The 10,119-nt window shown below is 44.1% G+C and overlaps 1 protein-coding gene across 2 annotated transcripts; it reads right to left on the reverse strand.

Annotated features, from left to right (window-relative positions):
- Positions 1–424: 424 nt before the first annotated feature.
- myo1hb (myosin IHb) lies at positions 425–9,260 on the reverse strand. Of its 2 annotated transcripts, XM_037485564.2 has the most exons (32): positions 9,147–9,259; positions 8,134–8,295; positions 7,658–7,773; positions 6,910–7,108; positions 6,751–6,831; positions 6,469–6,648; positions 6,283–6,381; positions 6,051–6,164; positions 5,857–5,928; positions 5,657–5,776; positions 5,291–5,358; positions 5,116–5,221; positions 4,927–5,007; positions 4,729–4,820; positions 4,528–4,622; positions 4,221–4,267; positions 3,907–3,987; positions 3,704–3,809; positions 3,461–3,578; positions 3,225–3,338; positions 3,025–3,101; positions 2,866–2,934; positions 2,713–2,797; positions 2,463–2,625; positions 2,287–2,370; positions 2,053–2,146; positions 1,686–1,741; positions 1,465–1,600; positions 1,312–1,382; positions 1,069–1,166; positions 890–989; positions 425–803 (listed from the first exon to the last, which is right to left on the reverse strand). In XM_037485564.2, the coding sequence occupies exons 2-32, from the start codon at positions 8,269–8,271 to the stop codon at positions 777–779; spliced, it is 3,087 nt and encodes a 1,028-aa protein (XP_037341461.2). In that variant the 5' UTR covers positions 8,272–8,295; positions 9,147–9,259; the 3' UTR covers positions 425–776. The 2 variants fall into 2 exon arrangements, 1 of the variants encoding a protein (XP_037341461.2); XR_005121307.2 differs by lacking the exons at positions 425–803; positions 890–989; positions 1,069–1,166; positions 1,312–1,382; positions 1,465–1,600 and having other exon boundaries at positions 1,699–1,741; positions 2,279–2,370; positions 9,147–9,260.
- Between the last annotated feature and the right edge of the window lie 859 nt (positions 9,261–10,119).

Genomic DNA, 10,119 nt, shown 5'->3' on the forward strand with positions numbered 1-10,119 from the left:
CCAGATGCAATCTTTGCATTTTTTTCCCTGAATACTTACTGATACCGATACTGATACTACAGTCGCAGAGCCGTAGCCGTCTATGTTTTTCATTTTCATGTCGGTATTTGTGTTGTCCAGCAGAGTGTGCTGCAGTTTAGACTTCTACACAACCCAATACTGCCTTCACTGAGGCAAATTTCACCATTCCAAAGACTAAAACAAGTTATACTTTGAAAGTCAAAGGAGCTGCTGCCTTAAAAATTACTTAAGCACAATTTCCGTAAGCATACAGTCCAGCATTCATTTGAAATGTGCTGTTTTTTTGTTCTGTAGTTAAGTAATTTACAAATGTGTGTTGTTTTCACATCCCGATTCTTTGGTTTAACAGGTATTTAATGTAAAAAGTAAAACACGAGTAACGTATAACAAACATTCATGGCTGCACACTTTTTTTTAATGATTGTGTCATCTACACAGAAATTCAGATAGATTCAATACAAAAAAAGATTACAAGCGCTTCTATTCATACTACAGACGTTTAATTGACCCACTTCTGAGCTGGGTTTATTGATATAGAGATGATTTAAACTGCGGACATTAGGAGTAAGGAGACCCAATGACGTTCCCACTCGGCTCTACTACTACTTCTTTGTCTGCTCTACTGGGATATTGGCCGTGTAACGTTTATCACAGGATAACATTGTCATAACGATGCAAAAAAAAAGATAAAAAGCAACTGACATGGAACAAAATTGGCAACAACCCCGAAACTGTGTCCCTGAAACGCAGCATCATCATCTGGACCTGGTTCTGGTAGATTCCTGAAGAGGAAAGTAAACAAAAAATTGTCAGTCGTTGCTCCGAGCGGTCGTCTTCACCGCGATGCTCCGATGATGTCCGCGCTCACCACCATCAAGTGGCCGTTCTTCGCCCTGTAGACCATTGACTCCTGCCCACTCTTGAAGTCCACAAACCCCTCTCTGCCCGGCTGGATGTCGAATCGCACACTGCACACATGACAGTGACAATCTCACAATGAATTAGTCCCGCTGACTTCACATTACTACATAAGCCCCGATTCTTTACCTGCCCTGGACCACTTTGATACAGTTCTGCTTGTTGGAGATAAGACTCAGCTGAGTCAGGGCCTCAAACAGGTGGTCACACTGCAAAACCAGATCCCCCTAAAAGAAGATGGTCCAGGTCAGATTTGGTGGTTTTAAAACCTTACATGAAAAGATTCATAACGACGGATTGTCCACAATGAATTGAAATGAGTGGTTTGGGGTTGCATACATTGTGTAGATACCAGACTTTTGATAGGTCTACCTTTTGCTTGATGTCGTCACACGTGACATGAAGGATCAGGAAGTTGTCGCTCAGGTTGCTCACTGACACGCCTAAAAATTGAAAAGATAAGTCTCAAGCGTGCGCGTAGCGCCCCCTTCAGATAACAATGCTTATTTTATCCTCCGTCGTTACCTTTCAGAGAGCCGTAGTTTATCCGCTGCTTGATCTTGGCCTCCTCGACCAGGTAGGCGGCTTCCTTGGTGAAGATGAGCTGCCGGAACCGAGGCCTGAACCCGTTCCTGTCGTACTTCACCACCGGCACACTGTACTGTGGGACACACACACACACACACACACAAGGTCAGAGTGGATTGAAGGACCAGGACGCAAGGTCAATTCCATCGTTACTTTACCTTGACGTGCTCATGTTGTATCATCTGGAGCACCTTGGTGCTTGTGTCTTCTGCATCTTAATAGATTAAGGGATTCCATGAGGGAGGATTTCAAACTCAATACAATTATACAATGCTGTCTGAGTAATTCTAACTGTTCAACCTGCAAGATAGTCCAGTAACCGGCCTACAAAGCATCTCAGATTGCGTAATCAAGTTGTGTTATTTAATTGGAAAATTAAAATGTACCTTTGCACAATCGGGAAATATTTTAAAATTAAAAAGCAAAACTCTGAAAAAAGAGCCTGAAGAAATATAATTTAATTTACAGTATAGCTGGATTCTGGATCCAGTTCCTGTATACTCTGTGAAAAGAGAGTCGTCTTACTAATTCTGGTGTCCACGAATGGTCTGCACACACTCAATGGGTAGTTTTCTTTTTTTCCTTTGAAAATGGAGCTTGCCTGTGCTTTTAACAGAAGCTGGAAAATAAAAGAAAAGGGAGAGATTCCTTAAGGTGACTCAAGTGCCCACAAAACCTTTCCTTTATTAAGTTACGTGAAGTGTAGTACGGATAGGTTGTGAGTGCATGTTTTGTGTTTCCTACCACCTACGATTGTACCTCTGCTTTCCTCTGGGCAGTGATTCCGACCATGTACTTCCGCACCATGTGACGAATGTAGAGCTTCTTCAACAGCTGGGACAACTAGAAAAATACATTTGCGGTTTGACACATTTTACAGGCGGCGGCCATTGCCTAATTCACCAGCTCGTGCCCTCAGGAAGTGTATCACTAACCTCCTCCATTACAGGCGGAGGGGTGAGCCAGGAGTCTTTCTCCAGGACCGTCTTGGGGAGGTTGTCCCTCAGACGCGTGAGGTAGTTCTGCCTCACGTACGCCAGGTACTCGCTGTTGTCGACGCATGCCGGCTGATTCCTCGTCATGAAACCTTTAATGAATCTGGAAGAAATCGATAGACGGGGAACTTTGCGACGGGGACTTCATTAGACTGTATGAGCACCTCCTCCGTCACGGAGTGGAACTCACTTCTTGATGACCTTGACGGCCCACGCCCTTTTGTCACGCTCCTTTCTGGCCAGCAGACCTCTCCAGCACGTCTCAATCTTAGTGGCTGTTAAACACAGGACCGGGTAATAAAATACTTATGCAGCGTTTAGTTTGTTGTGCGTCAACACTCACCAGCCTCTCTCTGTTTCAGGTAGTGTCCTTTCACTCGGTAGCCTTTGTACTTGGCCTGAATCCGGGTCGCTGCATTGAGGACAGTTACAGTTTCACCCTGTGGAGCGTGACCGCGCTTCAAGCGCAACTGCAAATCAGCTCAAAGGGACGGCGTCTCACCTAGCTTGTGTTTGCAGACCTGAAAGGTGTCTTCTGTCGCAAACAGAGTCCTAGGATGCCGGATGAAAATTTTTGTCCTAGAGGGGAAAAGCAGATGAGTGAGAAGTTGCTGTGTCTCTACCAGGTTAACCCCCCCCCCCCCCCCCACACACACACACACACACACAGTCTGTGGCCCATATGCAGTACCATCTGCCTACCTGCCCAGCTTGTACTCATCTGGTTTGTAGCCCAGATGTTGGATGAGGCACCGTACGCCTTCTGATGCCGGGCCTTTCCAGTGGGGCCAGGTGTCAGGACACAGAGCCTTATACCTGAGGTCACACGCAACTTTATTCTTGCAGCAAAAATATGAAAACATGCCAAATGTCCTCCTCAAGAAAAAATAGAAACTTTGCGTGCAATTTAGATGACAATTGAGTAAACGTGTAGTTACCTCTGTAGGAATATCTCGTATTTGCGTCGGTAAGCAAACCCAGCTCGCCTGACCCTCAGATGCTCCATCAGCCCGAGGTACTTCACCTGATGTCTCACCAGCACGTCATCAAAGCGTCCTGCGGGGGACATCAGAGGTCAGGGGTCAGAACCTTCTAGTCTAACGTTATGTGTGGGCTAAAAAGCATTAGTTCAGCTAGGGTTGTAAGGGTCCTTTCCGAAGTGGAGGGTTTTTGGGACACACCTGGCTGCTTGGCATCATTGGGTTTAATGCAGCGGACGTACCAGGGTTCTTTGGACATTAGGATCTCAGTCAAGCCCGCTAGGCTGCTCTTAAACTGAGTCACCACCTGGGGAGGAACAGGGAAGTGGTCAATGTTCTTTAATTCAGTCGTTGTGTAAATTATTGGTCGGCCATTGAACGTTATCCTCTGAATCGCTTCTCACAGTTTCAGGTCTCCTCTTGCTGTCCGGTTCAGAAGAAGGAAAACAGTGTTTGATAATAGCATTTTTGGACTGTCGCATGACCTTAAAAAGAATAGGAAGACGTGAGCATCTAACATGACGGACAAAACAGTATGTACTATGAACTGTGAAATAAAATTCATGCTGCTTTACATGAATGTACATGTTCAGTTAGATTTCTGAAGGGGTTTTGTAACGTTCAGAGTAAAGCAGAAGTCCAGCATTAGATCAGAACAAATCATCAATGATGTGTGTGTATGACCTGGTTTGCTACTAGAGAGATTCAATGAAACTACCTCTTTCCCATTTCGATACAGGAGATCATTGTTTTTGTCCAGGAATCCTGAACGTTTGAAGAAAAAAGATTAAGACATTATCACTGATTCCATAGTGCTGAGTTCAATAGAGATGTAAACGTGATAAAAACAAAAAACAAAGTTTATATGAATCAGATTGACTTCATGAGAACTGAAAATGTGATTTCAGTAATGACTGTTCTCTATTCCCGCTTACGTTAACTACATTTTAGCAGTAGGCTGCCGTTTGTTAAGTGACATTGTAGAATAGACAGTAATGATAAACCTGTGGTGCAACATAACTTACCGACAACACAGTACGTAACCTCCCCAGCGTAGTGCAGGAGGCGGAAGTCTCCTCTGTCCAAAGTTTTCCTTGTCTTTTTGTCTGCAAGTTTGTGTCTGCAGGAAGGGTACAGTTAGTGTCGATGATTACTATATTCACAGTAGTGCAACGTGCTGGTTTAGACAACGTGGGCTTTCTGTAAAGCAAAACTGTCAAGCTCACGTGACAAAATGAGGATGACCGCCAATCGTTTCTTCCAACTTCTCCAGGAAGGTGAGATCTGTGGCCTCTCCGGGACGTAAACATTCCTCGTCCTACACCAGAGGACACGTGTCAATAATGCATTGATTCAGTTGTAGTTTTGCGGGTGAGCTTAGTATTTGACCGTCTGCAGGGGCCATAACTCCATCCTAACTTTACCATTAAAGAGATCATTCCTCTGTGTTTCTCCTCCACGAGATCACAGATTATCTTGTTGTTGAAAAATGGCACTGGTTCCCACTGTGCAAAAAAAAAAAAGAGGAGAGCATTCAGGGTTTGGAAGCCTTTTTTCATCGTCAGCGTTGCTTCTGCGCCGTGACACATGACAAGGATTAACAGTATTATTACCTCAATCCCTTCCATCTTGTACTCCTCCTGCTCGGACTTGAGGGTCAGCTCGATGAAAAGCTGCTGCAGCTTCTCGTTGCAGTAGTTGATGCAAAACTGCTCAAAGCTACAATAGATCCCACAGTTAGTGATGTGTTCTTCTTGTGTGAATCTGCTGGTCTGTGTGGGACCTCACCTGTTCACGTTGAAAACCTCGAACCCGTAGATGTCCAGGAGACCAATTACTGTTTTCCTGGAGAAATCCTTCAGATGATTGGTGTAAGATGTGAGTTTTTCCACATGGAAAATGTGAGATTTTGTGAAGTCAGACCACTTTGGAGAAATGTTATCTCTTGTTTGTGATACAATTGCATTGTCTGGGAAACAATCTGGCTACAGTCAATATTTCCAGATGAGTTTCAGACAAATCAAATGGCCGCCTCGGGGTTACAGAAAGCTGACCGCCCCAACCCCCCCACCCCCCGAAATGACTCCCCATTTCTTTGATCCTTATGAGACAGGTTCAAGTATAGAAAGAGAACAATGCTTGTTGTTTTCTCACCGTGTTAACCAAAGATTCGTTGACCTTGTTGACCAGCCAGTTGAACGTACGGCCGTAGATTGCTTTGGCGAGGGCGTCCCGGGCATACACTGCATGGTCCACAGAGAAGGGACTAAGCACCTTTAACATCAGAATAATGCAGATGATTTAAAGAAGTTAAACATATTCAACTTTAAATCAGATCAAATCATTCAAGTCACCTCGTCGGTTTTGGCCTCAATCTTCCTGTGTGTTAAACCCTGTCGTAGCACCTGAGCAGGAATCCCCAACAACTGCACAGGACATACAAGCAAAGACATGTTGCACCAAGTCTCCTGCTGGTCTTCATCTTCAGAAAGTGGCATGTAGACGTATTGAGAGTTCAAACTGTCTGCAGTATTTCGGGGGGGCTCGCCTTTGACACCCAGTGCATCTCCTTGTCGTCGTTGAGGGAAGCGTATCCTCGAACATCCGCTTCAAACTTGATGTTTCCCAGATGGAGCACGCTGGCAATTATTCCAAACAGGTCCTGCGTTTACACCCGTTAAAAAAAAAAAAACATCTTCATGAATCACCAGCAAAAGGAATGGATCACATTTTAAGAAACGGTTTGTCCAGGTGTGTAAGAGTCTGATTTTACAGCTCACCTCAATATCACTCTCACTGAAGTTTATGACAGAGAGGGCTCTCCGAACTGTCCTCCAGTCACTTTTATCATTGATAGAGCTAACTTTGGCACAATCACCCTGAAGGAGACAGGAGTACAACACATTTGACCTAAGAAGTGTTTTTGTTTTCCACCAGGCACATCCGAGTGTTTCCTCCCCACTGACCTGTACCAGGTAACTGTAGTTCTGGCAGTTTCTCTCCAGGCCGAGCCAGCGCAGCAGATCTTCCTCTCCTCCCTCCACCAGCTGATAGAAGATGTGGAAGTTTCTCTCGCCGTGGTTCTGGTGGACCACACGGGACTTCTCCAGCAGGTAACTCAGGATGTGACCACCCACTGCACCGCCCTGAGTGAGAGAGGAAAGCCGGTTCTGAAGTTCATTTTGCTCTGTTACATTATACTCCCATTGTATTTTGAAGTGTAACGTAATGAATGTATTTCAGGCCACCTGGTGGTCAAACTGGATGTCCATGTATTTCCCGAAGCGGCTTGAGTTGTCATTCTTCAGGGTTTTGGCATTACCGAAAGCCTTGATGGTGTAAAAACAAAACGCCATTAAAATCAGGAGAAAATAATCCTTATTTTGGCGTATGTCTGTGTCGCTGACCTCGAGCACTGGGTTGGAGAGAAGCAACCTGTCGCGCACGTTGTTCAGGAGTTTGGTACTTGGACAGCTGACAGCGTAGAACTGCAGGATTTTCTTGGAGGCCTCGGTCTTGCCGGCACCGCTTTCCCCTGAGATCAGGATGAAGTGGTTGTTGAACTCGGACAGCATGGTGCGGAAGACGTTGTCTGCCAGCGCGTAGCTGCAGGTACAGTAAGAGGTCAAAGTCAGCCCCGAGGTCGGACTCGCCAAAGACGCTTTTTTCTATTGCTGAACACAATGTAGCTTCCAGACCTCATGGAATAAATGGCAGTTCTCTCTTTCTAAAGAAAGGGCCAAAAATGTAACCCCATATAGTTGCGATGCTTTGGCTTGATAGCCAGCGTGCATTGGAACGATGAAAGGAAATGAGTATAACCTGCAACAAAGCTCCGGGTTGTTCTGGTTCATGGTTCTGATTTAAATCTCTTGGGCACCATGACGCCTTGCATTTATAATTTATAAACTCAAATGTCTTTTCTCCTTCTCATGTGCTAATGTTTTAAGCAATTGAAAGCTGTACTTAGGTACAACGGAACATGTAGCTTAATGGTAATGTCAGCATGCTAACAAAGCTGGTTTCTAGCAAGTGAAATATTTTATCCTCTTCCAATCTTAGTTTGCTAATTAGCGCCAAACATGAAGTACAGATGAGGCTAATAAGAATAGGAATACCAGGTTTTGCTTTAAGTAAAATAAAATGAAATCTCACATATGAGGTGGCAGCTCAAAGAAGTTCACACCCATGTAGGTATCCATTTGCTTCTTGCTATAGATATTTAACTCTTTATATGGGTTGACCGACACCAAGAGAGTTCCAATGTAAGTCTGCGGAGAAGGACAAAGAGAGAAAGTCATGCTCTGCAGTTATTGCACATTTGATAATACAGGACATGACATTAAAGGAAAGCTTCCAGCGGTGCGGTGTGCATGTGTCACTAAGGCTGATAAGTAATTGTGTTCCTAGTAATCCAAAGCAATAAGTTTACTTAATCACTTGTCATGATCTCGTAACCTTTAGATTGCTCACTGTGCAAATGGAAAGAACAGGAGCTGCAGCTTCAGCAACACAATGTGCCTCAATCAGCAGAAGCAGCATCGGGATGGTGTGGGGTTAAAGGTTGAGGGCGGTGAGGTTTAGAGTAATGGAACCAGTCGGCTATCCAACATCACACCAGGAAGACTCACGTAAATGAGATTCTCGTGGAAGCGCTTCCTCAGGTTGTCCAGGAAGGCACTCTCGCTCATGTAGGCGTCCAGGAGAACAAAATCCTGGATGCCCACGCGATCCCGGGCTGTCAGGGAGGCCTCCATGTTCCGAAGCATCTGGTTGCAGCGCTCCTCCAGGCTCTGCAGGGACACATAAGCCAACAAAGTCAAATGGGAAAACTGCACTTCGTTAGTATCAGACATTTGCAATTATTGAGACTGATCTGACCCCATACTTTAGACCTTGATACATTGTAAATAAAATGCACTGATACAATGTTATTTTTGACCCAGCTCTCGGTCCTATAGTCAAGACCAGGATATTTTTCCCTTCATTTTCCTGTTTTCCCCAAAAGTTATTTTTGTTGCGGTTGTCGCGATGCCGGGTGATTAAGAATGTGTTTGTCCCGGTGGGCGTCTCATGTCCGGCCTGTTTGTCCCTATAGCTGACCTCCAGTCAGAGCCGTAAAGTGGCCTTGGCTGCAACCTTCATACACGTAAAAAAAACAAAAAACATCTAAATTCAGCCATCACTATCTAATCTACTTCCTTGCTGTCTAAGGAGCCATCCGTTTTGTTCAGGACAAACACAAAGTACCTGCAACAGAAGCTTTACATAGTTACAGATTACACATTAATTCTATATTAAACAATAACTGATACAAACAAAAAGTAATTACAGGGATTTTAATATTTATAGACATAGGAAACAACCTGCCACCTGATACTCAACTCAAGAAGTGCTCGGCAAAATGATCAGCCAATGCGGTGCACTTTAATTATTGTGAGAGAGCCAGTATGACGCCTCAGTAGTTTGGCTCTCATCATTGCCAACTGTCACCGGAGAAACTGACACTCACCGATCATCCCCCCATGAAACCAGCTCCAATTCACAGCAAAAGCTCATAAAACATCATGTCCTGAAACGCCTTATAGTTATATCCTAAATATCCTAAAAACGTTTTGCGGGAAAAAGTTCAGAAGCTACTTACCCTGAAGGTCCCTGATGTCCCAGTGTGTGTGTGTGTGTGTGTGGACTGCCTGTTGTGAACTGAACATCTAGTTTTATTGAAGGAAAGGACAGGAAACACTGGAAGATAACAGTCTCCACCTCAATAGGAAACATTTACAATGTAAGTGACTTCACAACAAAGGAAGCAAGTCTTATTTTAAATATGTATTTGTTTGTGTGCTTGTAGATAAGTCTTACTGTCGATGTTGTTCCACCTCATGCAACCTACTTAACTGTGTGTAACTTTTCAGAGAGCTGAATGGTGCAAGATCAGGAAAGGCTGTGTGTGATTGGGCTTCATGACGAGAAGCCCAGTAAATAGAAAAAGGATTCCCAGCAAATTATTTTATCCTATTTTACATTTCATAAATTTAATGGAATTGTTCAATATGAATTTTTACACTTCATACATTTATGAACATATTAATTGTATATTCTACATAGCAAGCAATATAACATGAAGCTTTAGATTCAGCACATAACAGCTGTAAACTACAAAAAAGAAAACCTCAGTAACAATAAAACTAGATAACAAATGTGTTTTCATCATACAGTCCCTCCCAAACATTTCATCATCTGTCTGTAAATAAAACCTAAAAAAAGCTTTCCGAGACGCCAACTGTTTGTAGGTGAACTTGATTTTGTTTTCAAGGCTCTTTGTGTCTCACATCCGATCAAATGCAAAAGAAAAGCGATGCATCAGCCGTGGGACGCTCTGCCTTGTTGTTGGCACTAAGTGCAGGGCAGAGATTTTATGCCATTCAGAGGAAACGTTACCTCTGCTGGACCGATCGCAGATGGTGAAACCACACCAAGCTGCAAGACCAGGTTGACACCTGATGTAAAATGGAAGGCGTTCGAGACCTTGAGATGTGCACAGAGAAGAGGAACCGAATGCAGTCACATGTATAGTGTAACACACACAAGAATCCCCCGTGACTGGCCACGATAAA

Source organism: Pungitius pungitius, chromosome 18 (genome assembly GCF_949316345.1).
Source record: "Pungitius pungitius chromosome 18, fPunPun2.1, whole genome shotgun sequence".
NCBI classification, from domain to species: Eukaryota; Metazoa; Chordata; class Actinopteri; order Perciformes; family Gasterosteidae; genus Pungitius; species Pungitius pungitius.

Excerpts from the sequence above, each read along its gene's own strand:
- myo1hb (XM_037485564.2), bottom strand. The coding sequence starts at position 8,271 with ATGCTTCGGAACATGGAGGCCTCCCTGACAGCCCGGGATCGCGTGGGC. Across the intron at positions 5,777-5,856 it reads TTGAGGCCAAAACCGACGAG|GTGCTTAGTCCCTTCTCTGT; the intron begins GTGACTTGAATG and ends CTGATGTTAAAG. Across the intron at positions 990-1,068 it reads ATCAAAGTGGTCCAGGGCAG|TGTGCGATTCGACATCCAGC; the intron begins GTAAAGAATCGG and ends TCATGTGTGCAG.